Genomic DNA, 24,573 nt, shown 5'->3' with positions numbered 1-24,573 from the left:
CCTGATTGCAAGAGATACTTCCTTATATTCAATCTAAGTCTACTGCCTTTCAATTTGAAATAGTTGCCATATATCTACTAAAGAATTTGTCCGTTCTCTATTACAAATGCATACATTCACTGTGAACTTGTACTAGATCCTTTTGCATTACAAAAGAATGTGCAGGAATATATGCAGTGATGTGATGTTAATGTCTGACTGACCACATCATGGGTTTTATTTCTTTAAAACTGAATGCTGGTCTTGTTCAGAGTAGTAGGCAGTAAGAAAAGCAACTGTAGGATGTTTTTTTTTGTTTGCAGTTTAAAGTGTCTGTGTGCCTCATTTAATGCACAGCTTTAACCAATGAATACAAACCTTTCACAAACTTGTGCTGAGCAGCATTTATGAAACCATCTGTGTCTCATTGCTGTTAATGAAGTTAAATTTAGTGATGTGCTAAGCAGTGAACTGTTACTGCCTTCATTTTATGTTCCTACCTGAAGCACAGTGAGGTTGTGTGGCTTGCCTATAACCAATAAAAAAGTCACTGTCAGAAACAGGTGCTCCTTTGTTCTGCTCTGTGTGTTTTAAAAAGATGTTCCCCCTCTTATGATTCCCAAGTATTCTTAAATAATTGTGGTCACGATTGCTCAAAGGTGTAAGATTTCAGGGTACATATTTTTTTTCTATTCTATAATACAGCAATAAACAGGGTCTTGTTTTTTGGTTTGCTATTAAGGTTTGATTTTCCTCATCAGAAAAGTGGTGAGGAAACTGCCAGTTTACAGAATTGTCAGTGCTCCAATGTTGCTGTTCCTCTTTGCAGATAGTTTCATGTCATATTTATGTTGTAAGTCTCTAAGTTTAGCCTTTTATCAATAAGGCAGTGTAAAAACATAGTAAAAATAATACTACAATGAGTTTGTGCAACAACAAAACATAGATTTTTAAGAGGCCATTGCTTCTAAGCAGGACCAGCAGTCTCTGCTGCTGGAAATAATCACAGAAACTTAAGGTTGAAATAATTTGTTGGTGGCACTGGAAAACAATTTTAAGAAAACCGGTTTGCGCTGTTCCACACATCGAACAGAAATCTTTGTGCCTCAGTCCTTTCTTGGAGTAGAGCAGAGGCTTCTCTGAGAGCCTGTGTGTGTGCACATGCCTGCAGATGCACGTAATCCAGGACAGGACAAGCTTGTGGGTGCCTGCAGTGTTCAGGGAGATTTCAGCTCAGTTGTACCCACCAAGTCAGAGGATGATTCAGTCTACTTCAATCTCAGCTTAAAGCATTAGGGTGAAACAGATTCAAAGCAGTTTCTTCCTCCCTACAACCTTGTCAAAAGTATATCAAACAGTTCCTAGACATCTATCTTGTTTTAGTTCCTATTACTCTTGAACAAATGTATTGTAACAGTAGAAAATTGCATTCATCACCTATGTTGTTGGCTTCACACTCTGCTTTTGCAATGTTTTCAGTCATTACAAGAATACTGTTTTACAGAAACATTTCTGTAGTAGCAGCTAACTTCTGTGGTGTAAGTACAGGCTTCTTCATGTAGAGCATTTTGTATGGATTATTGAGATGATTGTAGTGCCAAAATAATTTAAATTCCCTAAAGGTCGACTTGATAGCAAAGGTATTCCTTATGCTGAATTCTATCACTTATATTATTTAAATTTAAATCTAGAACATCAATAATTAAAGGTTAAGACTCTATCATACCGGATCCTTTCTGACAAGAGAATATGGGAAGTATTTAAATTTAAATGAACTTATAACTGTGATTTAATTTCTCTCTCTCTCTCTTTTCCCAATAGCGGCTCTGATTCGAGGAAATCGTAAAAACTGTGCTCAATTTTCTGGATCTCTTGATTGGTTGATCAGCAGATTAGAAAGACTGGAAGCCTCTTCTGGTATGCTTTTTAGTATTTTAAATTCCTTATTTGACCAGTTTGAAATTCTTTAAAGTTGGTTATATACTTGTTCAGCCTAATTATAATGAAGTTCTTATTATGAAAGAGTAAATTATGTTAATAAAGTGAGATTTGTAACTTTTTTACATACTGATTTCAGGTGTACTTCTACTTTAAGTTCTGGCAGTCTTGCCTTTTCCTTGACCAATTGGATGTAGTGTTATCTTTTAATTCAGACAAACAAGGCATTTGGTAAAATAGCTTTTCAATAGTGTAAGTTGTATTAAGTTGTTTTCTAACTCTAGTATCTTCCCTTTTCTTTGTAAGTCTGCTTATTTTTCAGGATTTGCATCAAACTAAATATAACACGTCATATGGAAAGGATATAATTTGTTCTGCCTACCAGTGTTTACCTATGTAATACATATTCATTTCCTTTTGAATCACCTCTTTTACTCCTGAGGTGTAAATTTCTATTTAAAATTAACAAGAAATGTTTTTCAGAAGCAGTTGATTCTGTTTTGCTTTAAATATAGTACTTTTCACAATTTGTTTGGAAGGTGGCCTCTTGACAGCCTTTCAAAGACTTCTTTTTTGTAATAATGCTAGAGTAAGTTCAAAGGGCAGGAAGATTTGTGGTCAAACCAATGGGAAATATAGTTGTAATAACAGTGTTGCATTCCTCTCCAGTTACATATCTGTAACTTATTCCCATCATCTTCTTGGTTTAGTGTCATATGTTATTCCATGAACTGGAAGGAACCTAATGATTCATTAAAGAGCTGTCCTCAGGAACTGAAATTGCATTCCCCATACAATTGCTTCCCTTCCTCAATCATGTGTCTGCCACAGATTGATGGTGTGCTCAGAAGCCTTGAAATATTAGGGCCAGGAAGGAAGTATGTCCCCCATTGCAAACATTCTTTGTTTTATATTAGACTGGTAAACATTTGAAAAAAAAAATTCACAGGCATAGCACAGCCTTTTACAGTGGCATTAATAAATGAGAAATATCCTGCTATTGCTGAATATTCCACATAGTTCCAGGAGTTGTCTCAGTACAGGTCACCATTTGGCATATATTAATAAATGTCTTTCCTTGGTTTTATCAATGGTTCAGCAGCAGCCGTGAGATCAGATGTGTCCTATAGTGAATGAGGTGTTTGTGTTCCCCTCAGCTTTGTCATTAAACATTCATGGGCATTTTGTTTATTTGCTATAAATCTGTTCCTGAGATGAACTGACTGACAACATGGGAAAATACTGTCAAATTTCAGTGGCAGGAGTGTTCTCCCTCTCAGAGCTGAGGGTAAACTGGGACGACATTCACTAGCTGATTGACAAGATCTGTGATGGTTGATTGCACTTGTAAAGAGCAGTTACACACTGATGCTTCTCCTCTTGCAGGTTTTCCCCTTTCTCAACTCTTAGGGCAAGCAGAGAATTTAAAATCAGTTATTCTTGGGGCTGAGACTGGTATAGAGACTTTGAAGCATTTGCCCATGTAAGCTCCTCCAGACAGCAATGTTTTATGGAAGTACTTTTGCAGAGTTTTGTTTCATGTTTTAGTTGCAGATCTATGGCCTTAGGGCAGAGGACCTGTTTTACTACAGGATTACTTCCTACTCCTGGCATGTACCTGATCTTTTTCAGCCTGGTATGTTTATGCTCTGAATGCTTGAGCAGCTCAAAAGATGAGGCAACTTTAGCTCTCAGCTGGTGACTGAGACAGATGGCTGCTTAGAGCACGGGTGTCTAGTTAGAGGTTTGCAGATCATCCTGTGATTGCAGCTGATACACTAGGGTTGGTGATCCTAACTAAATAGATGTCATAACTGAACATAATTTGTGTTGGTTTATGATATTGTTTGGGGAACCTGCTCTGCAGATGCTGTGATCTCCTTGCTCTATTGAGTATTTGAGTAACTGAATTTAAACTGAAACAAACATTTGAAAAATGTCAAAATCATAAATTAAATTATTTTTCTGCTATGCTCCACCTTTGGTGTGACAGCATTCATTTAAGGAGAAGGATCTCACAGTTTTGCATTTGCATGGGATTTGATTGCAACTTGCTTAATTTCAATGTATATCACAAGATACAATGCTGAAACTATTCCTTAAAAGACCATCTTTTATATCTGAAACTCTCAGGGTAAGGGCTTTCAGAAATAATGCAAAACTTTTTGCTCAGCTCTTGGAGGTTCAAGATGAAATTTCTTATGACAGCTCTAAAAGGCCTGTGTTACATGGTTTCTGTTATGTACATACATATTTTTAATTTTTAATCTCAAACCACAAAGATTTCAGAATTAAAAACTTAATTGTTTGCGATAGTATAGTAAGCTATAAGATGCATTCTGTAAACTGCAGAGTATTCTGACACTAGTTGCTCTGGGTAGTGAACCTCCTGACATGCTGCAAGAACTCTGAATGTACTAATTGCAATACTTATTTGATATGTGTTTTCTGCTAGGAACTAGGCCACTTGTACTCCATCCCCACGTGTATTGGTAACATAACTTCCATGTTGCCTCCAAAACTGATTTTATAATAAAGACTTTTTCTGGTTTTGAGGGAGTCAGTTATAAAAGATGCTAATTAGGCTGTGCTTTTGTTATCTTGAGAGGCACAGTAGGTTTAGCTTTTATTATGTAAATGTAATTTTCTGATTTTTTGTGGGATGCTTGCTTGCCAGATTGTAAGCTTTATTTGGCTTGACAGGCTGAGAATATTCACTGTTTTAATTTCCAGCAGTAGACCTTCAATAGGGAGAAATAATGACTTATATTAATCCTTTAAACTAAGAATGCTTGGATACATATATTCACATGACATAATTTTTTTTTCCTAAGGTAAAGTATTTATGAGGAAGACCATAACCACGTTCTGTTAATCACACCAAAATGAAGTTCACCTTGAACATTAAAGTTGTCAGCAACCTCTCCTGCATGTGTTTTCTGGAATGTATTGCAATAAAGATTTGATGCTACCAACTATTATCTATAAAATCCCTGTTTTCACTTTTTCCTTTTCCTGGAACTAAAAGTGTTATGAAAACAGAACAAAGCCATTAAATATATAAACAGCAACTGTGAATTGATTGTACAAATTATATCAGAAATTGATTCATTTCCCAAACTTCACTGAAGCAAAAGAAGGAAAATTACTATCTGTTCAAGTGGAAATATGTCTGAGAGTAGACCATGTTAGAAGCGAGATATCACAGAGCTGCAAGACAAATGCTTCAGCTGTCTCTTCAATCCATAAATTAAGATTAGATTAGTCTTTCACTCTGAAATATATTCCAGATGGGATTAACTAGCCTTACTATAATTTTAAAGGCATTAAAACATAGGTGGAAAAATAGAATACAGCAAGTTAGTAATCTAATGTTGAGGAATACATTCAGTGCAGGAGGCTCTCTTTGCAGCCTGCAGTTGAGCTGCTGGCTGAGCTCTGGGTGAGACGAGAAGCCTTGAACTGCTGACTTTTAGCATAGCAAAGTAACCTGTAGCCCAGGCAGCTGACACTCAGAGACATGGCAGGAATCAAGGACCCCCACATTTCTGCATGCTTAGACTGTAAGGGTATAGAAGTGCAGGAGCCCACAGACTCACAGACTGTTCTGAGTTGAAAGGTGCCAAAAAGGATCACTGTGTCGAACCCTTAAATAAATGGTCTGTACAGGGGTTGAACCCACAGACTTGGTATTATCAGCACCATGCTCTAGCTAGCTGAGATAATCTCAGGTTCCCATCTTGGGGATCTGTCCTTGGTAGCACCGAGCTTGAGTCGTTATTTTGTTAGTCATTGTACCACAATCAAATTATTTTAAGGACTGGGACATCTGAGACTCTGCTGTGAGAAACTTGGGGTAGAGCTGGCAAGTAAACCTGGTCTGACTGTGCAAGTGTGTGGTGTGTAGCTTTAAAGGGGCCATGATCCAAGCTCAGGTGGTGCAAGAGTGAATGGTTGGGCAGGGAAGTTTCTTTAACGTGATTATCCTCCAAGTAAAGCTTTTTGGAACCAGATAAAGCCAGATTTTAAGGATTTTTTAAAGGATTTTTTTAAAGTGCATGCATTTTATTCTAGTATTCTACAGAATGACATTAGAGGAGTCAACATACTGTCTTGAATATACATGCTTCCTTTCATGTGTTAGTCATTAAGAAAATTTTCACTCTCCATACTATGAACTCTGCATATCATACTGTTTAATTGTATTAGATTCAAACACTTACTGCTTTACTGCCTTGAGCAACTCCAGTGAACGTGGAACTAGTCTGATTGTCTTGAATATAGATAATCTAATAGTGAATCAGTCCGAACAGACACAGTACACTCATATGCAATTTTTTTCTGAAACACAGGGACCAAAACCTATTTGGTAATTAGCAGTCAGATGCTATAGTAATTCAAGAAGGTGCTGATGCAGCTGGATCTAATTTATAACATGCATTTATTATTGAATGTTTACATCTTCAAAAGATTTTTAATTCTGTTATTGAAAATGTTAAGCCTACAAAATGAACCCTGTACACTATTTTAAGACAAAGGGTTATGACTCTACCTACAGAAAATTCTAAGGATATGGTTGCCACACTTATGTGGTGTCATTTAATACTGGATTAGTATTTAAATTGATAAAGTGTGTTTCAGTGCTACAATGAGAGGTGGCAAATGTCCATTTACCATGTTTTGAATGTAATGATTTTTGTGCATTGCCAGATCACTGTGACACACAAAATTGTTAATCTTGTTCTGGATTACAAGGATCCTTTTGATTAAGGATCCTTTTGTAACACTTTTTTAACCTCCCTAGGTTTACCATGATCAGTGACCCCTGACCTTATCCAGTTGGTAGGCTGGGTAGACTGTGCTTACTGCTATGTTGCTACACAGCATCTGCTCTTTTAGCTGGCTCTCATGACTCTTAGGTTTTTATCCTTTTTAACAGTATTGTTACTGTCAGTATTCATAGAATGGTGGAATAACAGAAGTGCACATCTATTGCAACACAGACCATACTGCTGCCAAATTCAGGTTTAGTATGTTCTTTTATTTATAGTTAAGCTTAAACCTTCAGGGCTGTAGAATCACTTTGGGAGTTCACCCCTAGCTCATTATCTACCTACATTTTCCGTTTATATATACATGATTTTGTCTATAAATATATTAATCAACATACTTTGTTTGAAACCTGTTTACTGGATTAATCAAATGATCACTTATCTGTTGTCTTTCACCTTTTCTACATTTCAGTCCTTGAGAAACCCCTACTCTTTATTAGTGATGACAGCCTATGTCCCTCAGACCTCTGGAAAAAACATTAAATAATATGGGGATAAATGATGATAGTGCTGTAGGTTATCTGTAGCAGCTGCTGTTCTCTTCCTCACTAGAATCAAAGGGCCAGAGTACTCTCACTGAGACAGAACCATCAGACAAAAACACTATTTTTCCCACATCAAGGGGAGTTTGCAGTGCTACAGTTTCCATGAATGGAAAGAGCGCATGGCAAAGAGCAGAAGACTCATGCTATGGATTTTTCTTTGCAAGGATTAAGCTGGGTGTTTGGAGATCTTGCTTGAATAAAGGGCTGAAGACAGAATGATGAGAGCTGTACATTGCTTATAGGAATTGCATATCTCTAGATTGAAGGCTGCTTCTCAGCTTTCCTTCAGCTCCTCTGATTTTTCTCATTGTGGCCACAACTGAAGCAACAGATAACGATGAACTACATGTACAATACTTGCCTTTCCCAAAGGCAGAAGATCCCAAAGCAGGTGTTGATTTGGTCCAGTACACATGGGAGTTTGTTTTATTTCCCCATTGCAGAGAAATGCTTTAATGATGATGCTTTAATGCTAATGATTCTTCATGGCAATAACTGCTGCTTTACTGGGTTTGTTTTTCAAATACAATGATTTTTGAAACTGTTTCGTGTTCATGAGCAAAAGATTGCACACTACTATGTACAGTTATGACATTATATGCACATGGATGAAATAATTATTTCCCCCCCCACCAGGAATTCTAGAGGTTTTACATTGTGTGTTGGTAGAAAGCCCAGAAGCTCTAAACATTATTAAGGAAGGACATATTAAATCAATCATCTGTCTTTTGGACAAGCATGGAAGAAACCATAAGGTAGGTAAAGTCTAAACAAGTGTATTTAGATGAACAAAGCGAGCTCGCTTTTCTGTGTGGAAGTTAATTTCAAATAATTTAATGCTGTTTCGATAACGAGAAATTAAACTTAGCCTAAAACGTGTATGAGCAGTTTGAAGAAGCAAAGAGGAATATTACCTGATTTTTGGCAAAAACATTGATACATAACAATTTGTGAGGGAAGTGGGAAGAATGTTTTAGTGTTAGGAGAATTTCTGGATTGTTCTAAAATAAAACCACTGTGTTAGATTAATTACATTCCATTACATGTCTTCCAGTAACAAGGTATAGAGCATTACATTGCCTGAAGTAATTAACCATGACAATGAAAAATATTAAAGATTTAAAAAAATCTCTTTTTTTTCCAGGTTTTGGATGTTTTGTGTTCTCTCTGTGTTTGTCATGGAGTAGCTGTGCGGTCTAATCAACATTTAATCTGTGATAATCTCCTGCCAGGAAGAGATTTGCTCTTACAGACACGCCTTGTCAACCATGTGAGCAGGTACAAAGAAAAAGAAAAAAAACTCTATCTATGAATAAAGAAAAAAAACCCTAACTTGTGCCTAAAAGAAATAGTCACTACAGAAAATCTCTTTTACTCCCAAACTTTTGTTACGATATTTTATTTTTACTAGGATTTTGAATTCCCTTTGCTGTAGTGATTAAATTTGAAATGTGGGTTGTCATAAGCTATAGCTGCCCTAAACTGTTTTAAGTCTGCAAAGCTGTAGTCTCTTCTAAAGATTATGGTCTAGATCTAGATGTGGATTCAAAGTATTGTCAACTGATGTCCTGTGATTGCATTTATGGTCTTATGAGGATTTCCCAATCACCTTTGGTCAAAATTAAGAATTTAGTGTCAAGCACCTTCATCAGTGCCTAGAATATTTAGAGAGTGCCTTCACCCTTCCATTTGCTGACAGAGTTTTAGAAGCTACCTTCAAGCAGACATTAATAACACGATGAAGCTAGTACCATCTTAAATTGGTAAAGTATAATTTACAAATATTATTAAGTAAATGATTTCCAGAGTTTTAATTAATGCTGAGGCCAAATAATGTGGACTTGTATGAAAATCTGTGGGATCTTCTGTTTCAAACTTGTTTATTTTTAAAAGTCTCAATCTTTGCTTGAGACTTGAGGATGAAAATTGAAACACAGAAATAGTACTTATAATTCAGAGTTCATAGGATTTACTAGATGCTGAAAACCATTAAAAACCCAACCTGTATATTATAAGGAGGCTACTTAAAGCTAAAGGATCTGGGGAACTGATTGACTCTCTTGACATTGGTGGGGCCACACCTGGAATAGTGTTCAGTTTTGAGCCCCTCACTACAAGGAGGACTGTGAGGTGTTGGGGCGTGTCCAGAGAACAGCAATGGAGCTTGGGAAGGATCTGGAGCACAAGTCTTATGAAGAGTATCTGAGGAAACTTGTTTACTCTGGAGAAGAGTAGGCTCAGGAGAGACCTTATCACTCTCTATAACTCCCTGAAAGGAGGCTGTAGCCAGCTGGTGGTCAGCCTCTTCTCCCAAGCAACCAGTGACAGGCAAGAGGACATAGCTCCAAGCTGCACTAGGAGAGGTTCAGATTGGACACCAGGAAGAATTTTTTTCATGGAAGGTATGGTTAAGCATTGGAACAGTCTGCCCAGGGAAGTGGTGGAGTCATCATACCTGATAGTGTTCAGGAAATGACAGGACATAGCATGTAGTGCTGTGGTTTAATTGTCATGAAGATATTTGATCAAAGGTTGGACTTGATGATCATGGAGGTCTTTTCCAGCCTCAGTGATTCTGCAATTCATGATTGAGCTTCATACAAGGAACACAGACTTGTCTTTCCCAAATAAGGTGGTAGAAAAAGCAAATTAGTTGTTCCATATTTTTGCTTTGCATTAGAAAGGTGTGAATGAGAAGATTCTTATTCTTGCATTTATAAGGAAAAAATATTTTCTTCAAGAGTCAATAAGACCAAGGAATCACTGAAGAAGTTTAGTGTTAGACAAAGTCATGTATGCCTTGATCCAAAAATATTTGGCAAAAGAACTTTCTAAGGTATTACTGGAACTTTCTAAGATATTGCTTTTTAACATACTTTTTCTTGGAAAATTCTATTCACAAACCTCTTTTGAACAAAAGGAATTTGGCTGATAAAGTAGACTAAATTGTGAAGTCTGGACAAAAGCATACTTTTGTGCTACTCTGTTCAGGCTGAAAAGATTAAATTAGTGATCTTGTTAATAATTTACAAATAATATAAATTTTCTGGAAGATAGATTTGTCAAACACATTTTGTTTTTAAGTACAATAAATTTTTGACTTGGAACAATGTGAATAATATCTATACTTAAACATTTGGCAAAAGACAACCCATATGCTTCTAGAAGTGTATTGGTCTTACCTGATAAAACTTGTTATTTTATAAGAACCAGATCATTAGAGTCTGCTTATACACTGACTTGTATTTAACCACCCATATCAGCCCTTATCCTCCCTCTGCATTCCCTCTACTAGAAAGCACACTGGGACTAGCTTAGACCTACATTTTTTTTTTGGTTGATTAGTCAGCATGAATGGAGAAAGAAAATACTTATATAAGTAAAAACCCAGTCTAGTGGAGGAATGTGAAGACTACATACACTCAGTCTAGAGGTTTAAAAGTTTTTTTGCAATATGGGTAACCAACCATTGAAAAAATATAGTTGGTATTGATTTTGGATGCTTCTGTGCTCTATGGTTTTAATTCAAGATTAAGTGTCTTAATACAGAGCTGACACAGAAATGACTACTTGGAGACAGATTTTTTTGGTATGAGAATCTATATTCAATATTATCCCCAAAATCAGATTAGAAAAGCAGAGGCTTTTCCCCTTTTTTTGTCCTCCCTCATGACCTTTAGATATTACTCTACATATTGCTTTTCAGCTAGATATTGAATAAGTACAGTAATAACTTGTTTATTTTAAGTAGTCTTGTGAAGTACTGTAAAACCAGTAGCAGTAGGAGCATCACATTGATATTAGGGATTTTTACAACCACTGCAAATTACTGAGTTATACAGGACTTGGAACAAAAAAGGAAGAGGTACAAGAGAATTTTGAAATAGAATGACTCTTCACTTTTGTATCTTTTTAAAATGTTATTCTCTTGAATGGATACTTAGTGTTACAGAATGCAGTTTGCTATGTAAAATTAAATCTGCAATGTGTACTTACTATACTTGCATTGGTAACTGATGAATAGCTGTGATTTTTTTTTTTTTGCAGGATTTAACATCTACTAATTGTTCAAACACATAAACCAATTACTATTGGCATCTGAGTGAGGATACTGTTTCAGTTACTGAAGCATACATTTTTTTTCACTTAAAATGTATAGACCATTTTTCACTAGAATAAATGAATGAATAAATAACTAAATATACTGTCTTCTGGGAGCTAATGTCTCAAATGTTGCCTAGAGGGTGCCTTAACTTGTCCAGAGCACAGATTGCTATCCATTGTTACTCTTCTCATGAGGGCATAAATGGCACAGCAAGCTGAAACCTGGGTAGAATCAAGAAGGACTATACAGATTTGGGAGTGCAAGTGAAAAGTATTTGAGCTGAAGCTACCTCTTATTTCCATTTTTCTGGTTAGAGGAACAGGTGCAGCCGGAAGTCACATGGAAAAGCCAAAGGATAATGGGTACAATTATCTCCTGGGGAAATTCTGATTGGAGAAAAGAGTAACATTTTTCAGAATGAGAAGAATCATTCATTGGCATAATCTTGCTGGGGAAATGGTGGATTACCCAACATTGGGCATATAAGATTCAGCAGAACAGTGTGCTGGGCCATCTCGTCATGACTGTGCTTTTATCAAGAGAGGTTACACCAGATGATCCTTGTGGTCTTTTCCAGCCTGGTAATCTGTATGTTTCCATGAAGTAAAATTACTTCCGTTGTTTTAATAACACAAAACTAGCTTGAAATTTGAGTCAATGAAAAGTTTGCACATTTGATCTTCTCCTTGAGATAAGATTTTAATAACTACTTTTATTCTTTCTGTTTAAGCATGCGACCCAACATCTTCTTGGGGATTAGTGAAGGTTCTGCTCAATACAGAAAATGGTACTATGAACTTATGGTAGACCATCTAGAGCCCTTTGTGACTGCAGAATCAACTCACCTACGAGTGGGCTGGGCTTCAACAGAAGGCTACTCACCCTACCCAGGGGGAGGAGCAGAATGGGGAGGAAATGGTGTTGGTGATGACCTATATTCCTATGGCTTTGATGGTCTGCATCTGTGGTCAGGTATTCTCTTGGGTATTTTGTGGTTGTTGATTATTTTTGTGTAAACATTATAATTGTGTTTGCAATTCCAGTGAATTTGGTTTCAACAGCAGCAAAGTGAATCATTTATTTCAGGGGACACTTGGAACACACAGAACCCTATATCAGAATATGATTTAAACTGACAATGTCCATTGAAAAAAATTGGTTTGTGTGAAGTAATGCAGGTAGACTAATAATTTACATTTCAGTCTGGGATTCTGGGGGATGGGTGGATAGGGGGACTGTGTGTTCATGGTAACTATGAAAATTTTATTTAAAACTTCAAAGCTGCAAAAATTGAAGTACTACAGTCATCTGGATTCGTAATTCCTCTGTGGTAGTGTAAGAACAGTTTGAGAGATTTAAGTAACAGGACTCTTCATTTTTGATTTTTGGTTTGTTTTATTTTCCAAGCCGGATTTTTATTATGAGTCTTCAGAAGTTCAGAGATACTTCAGAGGTGAAGAAGATTTTTAAATGTTTTTTGCCATATATTTAAAACAAGATATTTTTTATGTAGTGATGTTTTATTTGCATATATTAAGACTGATTACTGCAGAACTTGCAGAATCACATTCCTAGTTTGCATATGAGGTATTTGCTCAGGTATTCATCTTTAAAATGTTCTTGGCTTACTTTGGATCTAATTGTTAATAGTAATTTATGCATGAAGATTCTAGTGTTGGAGAAAGCTGAACTCAGTATCTAAAGCATTTTTATTTACTCTTGATTCAACAAATACTTTATTCTCTCTTCAGACTGGGTTAGCTGAGCAAAATCAGAATAATGATAGCTTTTTCTCTTTTTTCTTAATCTTTTTCATGAGTTTTGACTTTTGTGAAAAGCTTCCCAGCTATCATTTAGAATAGGTAGTCCTACAGTTGGACAGTCTTGAACTTCTTGAAAGGAGATTTTACTATGATTTTACCTTGCTGAGAAGATTTTTTTTTTCTTTTGTTTTTTGAGAGATTATTGGGTAGTGGTGAACTAGAGAACAGCCTGGAAACTGGGAAAGGCTCCTTGGATTGGCAGTTCTTTCCACTATAAAGTTATGAGCAGGTTTTCTAAAGCACCTTAGCAGACAAGAGAGATAATATAGTGAGTCAGCTGCATCATCCAAAGTTTTTGCAGTTTTGAGGCATTGTAGCTTGATACTTGGAAAATAATATAGTTTTACATTTCAAAAGAACTTTCCAATCAAAATAGCAATGGATTTTATTAATAAATAATAGCATATCAACTGGAGTGGCATCTTAGGAAAGAAACTCTACTTAGCCTCTCGTGTGTAGTGAGAATTACTTTGGAACAATGATGCATAATTAATGGTATCATTACAAGTGTCGTGACTGAGTTTGACAGAAAAAGTATTATTACAGAAGAACCTGAAAATAATGAGCTAACCAAGATAGCTTTTGTACTTAAGGTCACTTCTAGGGAGGAAACAAAAGATTACTGAAAATTAAAATTATTTTTCTACCCACTGCAAACTTTTCAGTCAGAAATATAACAACAGAAAAAATGAACAGTTGTTTGTGGCTCTCAAGTCCTGCCGAAAAAAAATAGGTCAGACCACAAATGTATCTGCAAATTTTTTTATCTGTTATGGATGTGGCTGGTAGATTGAAAAGATTTGTGTCTTCTTTCTTCACTGATAATATTGTGTAACACTTAAATACCTCTCAAATATGGAAGAACTTTAAGTTGTTGCATATTGAAAATCATGGCCTTTTTTTGCTTCCACAATCCCAGGCTACATCTTGATAAGTCTCTGCAATGGCATTTTAAGAATAACCTTCTTACCATGAAACATTTACTGTATTAATGAACAGCAACAATAATTTCTGCCCCCAAGTTTCTGTTCTGGACCAAGCCTGTATGAGAATCACATATAATTTACATTTGGTTCTTCGGTCCTGAAATGACCTATTGTGGAGAAGTGGAACTCATCCTTAAAGCCTAGGGCCAGAAAATGCATTTAGATAATTTGATCTGCTGTATATTCATCAATGACCAATACATATTTCTGTTAGCAGTCAGACTTGCATTGATCTCCATAACCTATATAAGCCAAAATTTTAGTGTCTAAAAGGCATCTTGTCTCAAGTAGTATTCTTTAAGTGGATGAAATATTCACTCTTCATTGGTAGCTTTTTTTAGTGTTTTGTTATGCCTGCTATTAGGTAATTGTCCCTTTCTGTGATTTATTTTAGACTAACTCTCAGCTATGATATTTTCATCTGGCAGTATCACAAAGTCATTTTTCATATATAGAGTTTTGAAAGTGTTGGTATTTTATTTTTCCTCAGGGGTTGGGGAGATATGTGCATGAAAATTCACTTGTAGAAAAATTACTGAGATTTCATTATTTTTGCTTCTGATAAAACCATATGCCTTCAGCTTCTTCCTGGAAATGTAGTGCTAATTAAGTCTTTCGTGTTTACAAAAGTTGGACACCCTAGTTAAAAAGTTAATGCTCTGTTCTTAGTATGCATCATGGAGTATCTCTTGCAGACAGTGCGTAAGTTATTTTTGGAAAACATATGTAGACTTGTTTTCAAACAGCTTCCATGTTTTTTCAAAAAATTTGTACTGTAGATGGCAGTACATTTCAGACAATCATTCTCTATTTCTGAATTCTATAGCTTGTTTCTCTTGGGAAGCAGGTGTGCTTGTGTAAACTTGATGTAAGAATAATCCTCTAGAATTCATAAAAACTGATTAAAATATATATATTACTGAATATATGCCTTCAAAATTCATCTCTGTTTGTATATTGCTGAAAAATGCTGGTTTGCAGTTTAATGATGAAACTGAATAGTATAATCTCATTCAAGTTTGGAAGAGTACCATGATGTGGCCATTAACAGGGAGTACCTAATTTTCCATAAATAATTCAAAGTGAGATGTTTTTCTTTGTCTAAATAATGAAGCATTCTTTAGAAAAGTATACTAAGTTTCATATTAGGTACTAATGGCTGTAATGAAAGGAATAAAATGTAGTTTTATCTGTTTTGACTGTTTATATGGTTATCAGTAATTATTCTCACATTAAATGTAATTGAGTTTTATTATTTATGATTGAAATAGCTGTGTTCTTACGACTGTATCAGGTCTTGGATGTCATAGGTTAGATATTCATGTATTAATGTGTTTGCACTCTAAAGTGACGTTTTTGTCTTTTTTAGGCTGCTGTGAAAACCAGTGTGGTTTTTGTAAGTTTCACTAAATGTACCTCTGTTACTTCCATAGGTTGTGTAGCACGAACAGTAAATTCTCCCAACCAACATCTATTAAGAACTGATGATGTTATTAGCTGCTGTTTGGACCTGAGTGCCCCCAGCATCTCTTTCCGAATAAATGGTCAGCCAGTTCAAGGAATGTTTGAAAACTTCAACATAGATGGCCTCTTCTTCCCAGTTGTCAGCTTCTCTGCAGGAATAAAGTTAGCATCTCGTGGAGTTGTTTGTTGTTGGTTTTTTTGTGTGGGCTTTTTTTTTTTTTGTTTTGTTTTTGTTTTTTTTTCCAAGTCTTCTGGGTTATTTTTTTTTTCTGTATAGATGAATATGCTGAATATTTCCCCGGCTGTGTGCTCTCATTTCTCTTTCTGACATCTGTTTTTTTTTTTTGGTAACGTTCCAGTTCTTGGGTAGTGAGAGCTACAAAGAAGCCCTAAAGACTCAGTGCATCTGTTGCTTTTCAGCACACCAGTGTATTCTGGTGGTTTGCAGACATATATTACAAACAGCTTCTTAATAATTTCTTCACTGATGCATTGCTACACATTCACTCCACGGCAGCATTTTGCATCAGCCATTGATATTAAAAATATATTTTCCCTAATTCACCTGTTATGAGGTAGTAACTGTTACTAAAAGAGGTATTATCTGCACTTGCCTTAAGAAATAGTGGTCATACACTTCCTTTTCTGCAGCATGAATTAAAATGAATTCAATCTGTATTCTGGTTGCTGTATTGGTTTTTTATAAAATTTCGAGTCACACTTGAGGTGCCAAAAGATTTGCTTCCATGTATTGAGCAATTTGAGACTATAATATTAAAAAAGGTTGTGTGGTGTTCCAGCGGGGAGACCAAGGTTATCAGGACTGGCAAAGATGAAGGATGAGAGCTTATTTCTGTTGGAGGCAGAGCAATGTTCCCTGAGGGATCATTCAAAGAATACCACAGAACCTAAAAGCTATCACACAGAGCACACACCCATCCTTTACTCCAGATGCAGAATACACTCCTTTAGACTTTGCTTTTGATTGTACAGGAGAGAAAATGTAGTAAAATCATAGATCTGCATACTACAAAATGCAAAACTATAAACTTGCATGCTTTATTTCTGTTATTAGAGATATTATTGACAGATTTTTTTATGTACTGCATGCAGTTTTTGAATGTGTACTGGTATAGCATTAACAAAAATGTTGTAAGATACTCAGTAAACAGAAAAGATACAAAATTCTTCTGGTTTAAGGCTAGTCTTTTGGGTGTTTCTTGACTCCATCTGGATGGCAATGTTCTAGGAAGATTTTTCAGTATTATGTCATGGCTATGTCATGTTGATATTATGCCATTGCTACACCATTATTACTTCATTGATTGAATTTTTCAGTAATAAAAAGCCATGACATCTTTACCATTTTGTCATGAATAAAAGAGTGATTTCTCCTGAGTTTCTATTAATATGACAAGTAAAAGTTTTAGGGAAGGAAATTTAGGAGTTTTTGTATTGTGTCCTAAAGATTTAGTGTTTTGGGAGAGAAAAGAAAGAACTGCAGGGTTTTAGGTTCATTTCTCAAATGAGATTGACTGGAGACCTCCTCAATGGAGAGAGTTGTGAAGGGCATGATTGATTACTCTGGGTTTTAATCTCTGTCTTCAGAGACTCAAAAAGCTGCTGCTTACTTTATAGCTGTGCTGAGTACACTGATTATTCTCTCTCTCAAAGATTATTGGTCTTGTGATTTAAAATGCCTTCAGTGAAGTAAAATTAACTATAAAAAAGAATTGTTTACTTTTTATGTGTTTTTTGAACCTCCTACATCATAAACCAGCAGCAGTTAGAGAAAGTTGAACTGTAAACAATGAAAAAGAAGCTGCAACATTAACATTTTTCCCTCCTTTTTTTTCCCCTTTTTTAAATAACATTTAATATTCTTTAGGCTTATAGACTGATTAGGCTTTCCACCAGAGTTGTCTTGGTTATCTAAAGCAATTCTGATGTTTACAGGGTTCGTTTCTTGCTTGGAGGTCGCCATGGAGAGTTCAAGTTCCTTCCTCCACCTGGATATGCTCCATGCTTTGAAGCTGTCCTACCAAAAGAGAAGCTGAAAGTGGAGAACAGCCGAGAGTACAAACAAGATCGTAGCTACACAAGAGACCTACTGGGTCCCACTGTCTCTCTGTCACAAGCAGCTTTCACTCCAGTTCCTGTAGATACTAGCCAGGTATGGCAATGGGAAGACTGCACTTTCCTTTTTAAACACACACATATTACATGCCTATTTTACTTCATTTGGTTTAATTTGCACCTTGTCCCAAACTTGTTTTTTTCTTGGAATTTAGTGAGATCCGGTTTGTATGAAGTTTGCCTGTTATGAAAATTTGGGTGGCGTGTCAAGCAACTTATTTGTAATAGCCTCTTCCTCTCTTATCTCTTCTCTCTTTAGATTGTTTTGCCTCCCCACCTGGAAAGAATTAGAGAAAAATTAGCAGAGAACATCCATGAACTTTGGGTTATGAATAAGATTGAACTTGGCTGGCAGTACGGACCAGTATGTACCTTCCAATCTAATTTTCTGTTAATTGCATTGTATGATTCAGTACATTGCTTTCAATGTACTAATGGGACTCCATTTTTCATCATTCCTCCCAAAATTGGTAAGGTTTTATACACCTTCCTACCAAAAGCATGTGGAAACCAACAGCACTTGGGCATTTCTGAACAAAAAATTCTGGTATTAAAGCTATTTGGTGCTGAAATTTTCAGTCTCTCAGCACAGAAAGCACATAGTGAGTTTTTTATCTCCTATTTGTTCTTGGAGCAAGATGTTCAACTGACTGGTAGAGTTACCAATGAAAACATTGTTCTTGGTTCTCTTTACATGCACTGACTGACATTACTCTTTTAAAGTCCCAAATAAGTATTGCCTATAGGAAATTCCATTAAATCTGATTTTTGCTTTCCTTTTCTCCACTTCTTCAGTCTTATGTCTGTATTAGGTACTCTACGTAACTATTTTCTTATCTCTTTCCTACTTTTCATGGAGTATGAAAAAGAAATTCTTTTAAAATTTAATCAGTAAAAAATTATCATGTTATTATACTTGTTGTTTCCCAAATGCTGCTTTATGAAGAAATCTTGCTGTGAAGAGCATATAGAAACATGTGGTATGTACTAGATATAAGTGTAAAAACATGTATGTATTCTATTTTTGTTACTAAAAAGATTTTGGGCTTCTGAGGAGTTCAGGTTACAGATTTAAGGTAACTGGGCATAAGTATTTTTTTGGTTCAGCATACAGCAGTACTTAAAAATATATGATTAACAGAGAATATCTCTAGATTTTGTTGTAGTTAATTTCCACACCAAATCAAACACAAAACCTCAGTTAAATTAACATGTCAAAACATTTTAATTGTGGTGTAATCAGACCAGCTGTGCAGCAACCTGCAGGAACTCAGTGTACCATTACATATTAAGAGTCTAATTGTACAGTTGAACAGTATTTAAACCATATATGATAAGTACCAAGTGATAAAGTTAGTTATGTTCAAAATGAAAATAGGTCTTAAATTTTTTAAATTGCCTTGCTTTAATGCATTGTGGTAGGATGTGCTCTCTTTGGGATCCTGATAGAGTATATGGTGATCATTTTTTGGAGGGTGATTTCTTAATCGTACTGGTTCCTCACAAATGATTTTATCAGCTTCACAGAATACCCAGAGTTGGAAGACAGCTACAAGAATCATCAAGTCCAACTCCTGACCCTTCACAGCACCATTCCCAAGTCACACCCGGTGCCCAGAAGTGTTGTTCAAACATTTCTTTAGGTCTCTCAGGCTTGGTGCTGTGACCACTTCCCTGGTGCTGTGAGGAGCCTGTCCCAGTGCCCAGCCACCCTCTGGGTGAAGAACCATTTTCTGATATCCCACCTAAACCTCCCCTGACACAACTTCAGGCCATTCCTATGGGTCCTGTCACTGGCGCTACAGAGAAGAGATCAGTGCCTGCCCCCTGCTTCCCCTCGTGAGGAAGCTGTAACTGCAGTGAGGTATCCCCTCAGTCTCCTCCAGGCTGAACAGAACAAGTGACCTCAGCTGCTCCTCAAATGCCTTCCCCTCAAGGCCCTTCACCATCTTCCTTGCCCTCCTCTGGACACTCCCTAACAGTGCAATGAGTTTCTTCGGGTTGTGGCACCCAAAACTGCCTCAGGCACTCGAGGTGAGGCTGCCCCAGTGCAGAGCAGAGCAGGACAATCCCTTCCCTTGCCTGGCTGGTGATGCTGTGCCTGGTGCCCCCCAGGCCAGGGTTGGCCCTCCTGGCTGCCAGGGCACTGCTAATTCATCTCCAACTCGCCACCAGCCAGGACTCCCAGGTGCCATTCCATGGCGCTGCTTCCCAGCATCTCATTCTCTGGTCTGTCTGTACATCCAGGGCTGCCCCATCCCAGGTGTAGAATCGGGCACTTTCCCTTGTTGAATTTCGTGGGCTTGGTGATTTCCCAGGCCTCTGATTTTTCTAGGTCTCTCTGCAGGGCCTCCCTGCCCCCAGGGAGTCAACAGCTCCTCCCAGTTTTGTATTGGCTGCATTTAAGCCACTGTTGCCAATTCTACTTACCTGAACTCCTGCACTGCAGTTACTGAGTAGTGGGGGCTTGGCACAAAAATTAGCTTGCTTAGGCACACACAGGTCCTCTAATTTTGTCTTTTTAGTTCAGAGGAAGATGCACTGTATGTAGTAGCTAGTGGTGTTTTTTCACCTTCTAGAAGTTTAAAGGCTAATAGACAGACTTCTAAAATGATCCTCCAGATTATGAAACATTTCTGCGGTAGCATTTTATATTCCTCCTACATACCTGCATCATCAGATCTGTACATTGTATCACCAAACTGATACCCACTATTGCATGCCCTATTACTACTACATTCTGTGCATGTAACAAAGTAAAATAGCAAGCTAATGTAGAAAAAAATATGGACTTTATTAATTGCCTTAATTTTAACTCTGAGTATGTGTGCTATTGAAATAATTAGATGCATCTCCAGATCTTTATTTTTGTTCAATATCACTGCACATTTTAAACCAGCCACAAAAATTGAGAATTGATGGATGAGTTCTGCCACTAATGTAATTTGTTTGCAAGGCAGTAGATTTTATTTTGTTCTCAAAAAAAAAAAAAAAAAAAAAAAAAAAACAACCAAAAAAAACCAGGAAACTACAAGGTAACCCACAAAATATGCTAGCTGTTTGATAGAATTATTATACATTGTAGCTGTAGAACAAAAATGGTGTCACTAGGGGGAATAAATTAATTTGGATTACTGAGGATAATACCTGACATCCAAGACTTAAATTAGCTGTACACAGATCTAAACACAGAGACTATACTCAATTTTTAAATATACAGATTACCAAAGATTTTAGGAATCTGTAAATAAATATTTTCACTGGTAGTAAAAGACATTTCTCATTTTATCGCCTATTAAATTTTTTAATTAGTTTGACAGCTGATTGCCTGTGTTGTCTGTCCAAAGAACATTAATCCCATCAAATCAAGATAAATAACCCCCGGAGACTGTAAATATTTTTTCAGTCCAAAACATAAATGACTGCTGTTCAATTTGAGAATTATGTGCTTGGATCAAATGCAAAAACTCAGCAATGTTAAAGAGAAATGTGATTTTTTTCATGACATTAAATAAACTAGATTAAGTAGTAGTGTAAATATCAATTTTGAAAAATTATAACAATTAGGCTTTTTTACTTCAACTGTTAGTATTCAGTTTTCCATCAGAATTATCTGATTGATCAAAAATCAATGATGTTATTTTTCAATAACTTCCACTTTGCACCATTAAAGGTTAATTTAAATGGTGAACTTATGGTCTATCTAAGATTGACATGAAAATGTTACTGTGCAGATGTTAACAATTGCATTGGGGACTTTTAGGTAATATTTTCAAACTAATGTATTTTATCAAGTGTTTGTAGATGTTGTTGGCTGAACTCTAGCACGAGATGCTAAGTTGAGAGCTACAGAATGCTTGGTTATTACAGCCTCCGAGGTTGCCTTTCTAGGTTGTAGCCAGTGTTAGATTAAAACTGTGTAAAATAGAGGAGGTTAAAAATGTTTTTGATCAAATTTGCAAGTTTATAAATGTAGGATTTTGTAAATTATAGTCTTTATGGCTCTCCTATCACTGCACTAAAAGTAAATTCATGTTACACTCATATGTGACTTCCTAACAGTCATATTCTGCTTCTATGTACGAGAAATAACTTAGAAACAAATATTTTCAGAGTTAAGAGATGGGGAAGATTTCTTTTACATTGTTATTTTAATTGGGTAAGGATTTCAGTACTATTTGTATCAACATACTTATACAAACTGGATGTAGAATTTTTGAAACATGGGGCTGAAGATGAGATGGTACTTTATGGCTTTATGTTAAAACAATATCGATTGCACTTTTCTTGAACTTGCATATTTCCTGTGAACATCTGTATAATAGCGTGTACAATTTGCATTTATTCCACTTGAGATATGCAAATCTGAAGTTTATTTGCAAATGCAAATTCTGCCTTGCTTGAACACAGTGATCATGCTCTGAGAGTACAGAATACTTTCTGTTTCAAGGTGCCGTCCAGTTTGAATAATTCTAACAGGATCAGCTTAAAGTAATTTGTGGATTGGACTGGTTTTAAATTTCTTTTCATTTCTGAGGCATGTTAAGCTTATTTTTTTACTTTTTTCTCAGGTTAGAGACGACAATAAAAGACAACACCCATGCTTAGTGGAGTTCTCAAAATTGCCGGAGCAGGAAAGAAATTATAACTTGCAAATGTCACTTGAAACACTGAAGTAAGTTGCTAGAACTTTTGAAATTTATAGTTAGAATTTTGTAAGGAGATGCAGTTTCCAGAATTGACGTGAGAATTAAAATTTGATGTGTAGGAGAGGGTAATAATATGCAAATGAGGGAGTGAGGTACATTAATAAATTATGTATTTGGTACTGAAAATTACTTTGATAGTATTTTAGAATTATTGTGGTAATGCTGATTGTGAAATGAAAATTCGGACAGTTTTCATCTAGGAGGAAAGAAATAGATCCATGGTTTGAAAAACATTATCTTTGCTTCTTATTTGGTTTTATTCAACTTAGTTTAATTTATTTTAATTTTCTTTATTGTTAAAACACACTTTGACACTCAAAAGATATTTAAATTAAGAATTGCTCCAGGACCCCTTGCTGCTATTTCTGTGTCAATGTATATGTTGCCACAGAACAAACAGTAGCAGGCATTTCCTCCTTTTATGGATGAGTGGTTAGATGTATGAATGTCATGGAAGCTCTCCAGTTGGAATGCTAGAAAATTTCAGTGGGACATTAAAGGGTTTGTTGAAGTAATCTAGTTTTCTGGTATACAAAGATACAATTCCTCACCTCAGGTTTGTCAAACAAGGAGGTGTGAGTTCTTACTTTGCTGTGAATTAATTGAAAAATCTATTAGCGTGAGTAATTTCTCCCATATGTAGCAATGCATGTAGCCAACATGTAGAAATATATCTCAAACTGATAAATGCTTGATGGTAGATGTGGTTCTCCAGTCACCCATACGTGAAATCTATTTTTTCCCCTGTTAGAATATAGTTGCTTTTTACTATTCAGAGAGATTACAAAGGATGAATGTCCACATGTGATATTACTTTTCTGTGAAAATTTGTCCTATATTATTAAAATCCTTGCCATGTCAACTGATAATGCAATATAGTGTTTATACTCCTAATTAAAGGACTTTATGTCCTCCTAGTAGAAAGCTATGTAGAAGACTTTCTAGAACTTCTTGCAGATTTCTTTTCAGGCCAGCTTCTCTGCACTATTTACTGATCTACTATTCTCAGAGTAAATAAGTTACTCAGTGTGAAACTGAGTACTTAGGGTCATATTTATGGAGGGTCATATTTATGACCCTAAGTCATAAATAAGGTCATATTTATGACTCTTAAGTGCTAAATGATTTCTGGAGGGATAGCTTGCCATTATTTTGAGGTAAAACATTCAGAGAGAAATTGAACTGGAAGTAAGAAAATAAGTTCAAATTTTCTACAGGTAGATATTAGAATTAAAAGGAAAGTTTTTGAGCATTTCCCATCAGCACAGCAATGTACTAAGGATTCAAAATAGATTCTTCCTTTCTATTTAAGGAAACTACAAATGATGATGTCGTTAACTTTTGCGAGATCTTTTCCTAGAATACTCTATATAATATGGCTCAAACATCAGAAAAATCATGCTCTCATAATTAAATGCACACTGCTAATGTTCCACTAAGTATTGAACAAATTTAGTGAGTCCTTAGATGATTACTGGTTTAGTACCCAGTGCTTTTCTAATCTAACCCTATAAAAAACCCACAAGTTTTTGTTATATAAACATACACGTTATAGATTACTCTTTTTAAGATTAATTTTATTGCTTACTCAAGAAAGAGTCTTCCCATTAAATGGATAATATCCAAAATATAAAGCATTCAGTCCTTCTGTGTGTTTTAAAATTTGTATGCTAAGTCTTCCTTACCTCCTTGTATTAGTCCTTATTTTCTGATAAATGAAGTTCTAATTTTGTAGTATTGAGTTGCATTTATCATGTAGACATCTGTTGTTTAGGGATTAGGGGCCTCTTGCTCAGTTTGTTTCTACATGCTTGAAAATGTGGAAAAATCAGTGCACTAATCAGTTCTAGGTGATCTGTAGATGATGACTTGAATTGTAACCTATCTTGACTATTTCTTTACAAGATGTGTCTAGTCTACTAGCTGTCAATCTTGATATGAGGGAAAAGGAAAGAAAATGTTATTTTAAAACTTCTAATAATTTTCTTTACAATTTTCATCAAATTGCATACTTGAAATAGTTGCAAAACATGGAGAATAATACTGACTGTAATTG

The 24,573-nt window shown here is 35.9% G+C and overlaps 1 protein-coding gene across 7 annotated transcripts in view; it reads left to right on the top strand.

The window, feature by feature from the left end:
• The window catches only part of RYR2 (ryanodine receptor 2), a 377,495-nt gene that overhangs the window by 192,982 nt on the left and 159,940 nt on the right, over window positions 1-24,573 (top strand). For all 7 annotated transcript variants that reach the window (XM_068184981.1, XM_068184983.1, XM_068184978.1 and 4 more), the window contains 8 exons: window positions 1,801-1,896; window positions 7,931-8,049; window positions 8,439-8,572; window positions 12,130-12,371; window positions 15,642-15,834; window positions 17,629-17,845; window positions 18,068-18,172; window positions 22,380-22,483. In XM_068184981.1, the coding sequence (XP_068041082.1) occupies window positions 1,801-1,896; window positions 7,931-8,049; window positions 8,439-8,572; window positions 12,130-12,371; window positions 15,642-15,834; window positions 17,629-17,845; window positions 18,068-18,172; window positions 22,380-22,483 (1,210 nt within the window). The remainder of the gene's footprint in view (window positions 1-1,800; window positions 1,897-7,930; window positions 8,050-8,438; window positions 8,573-12,129; window positions 12,372-15,641; window positions 15,835-17,628; window positions 17,846-18,067; window positions 18,173-22,379; window positions 22,484-24,573) is intronic.

Source organism: Anomalospiza imberbis, chromosome 3 (assembly GCF_031753505.1).
Source record: "Anomalospiza imberbis isolate Cuckoo-Finch-1a 21T00152 chromosome 3, ASM3175350v1, whole genome shotgun sequence".
NCBI lineage: Eukaryota > Metazoa > Chordata > Aves > Passeriformes > Viduidae > Anomalospiza > Anomalospiza imberbis.
Note: the sequence above shows the minus strand (reverse complement) of the source record. Positions and strands in the feature narration are given on the sequence as shown.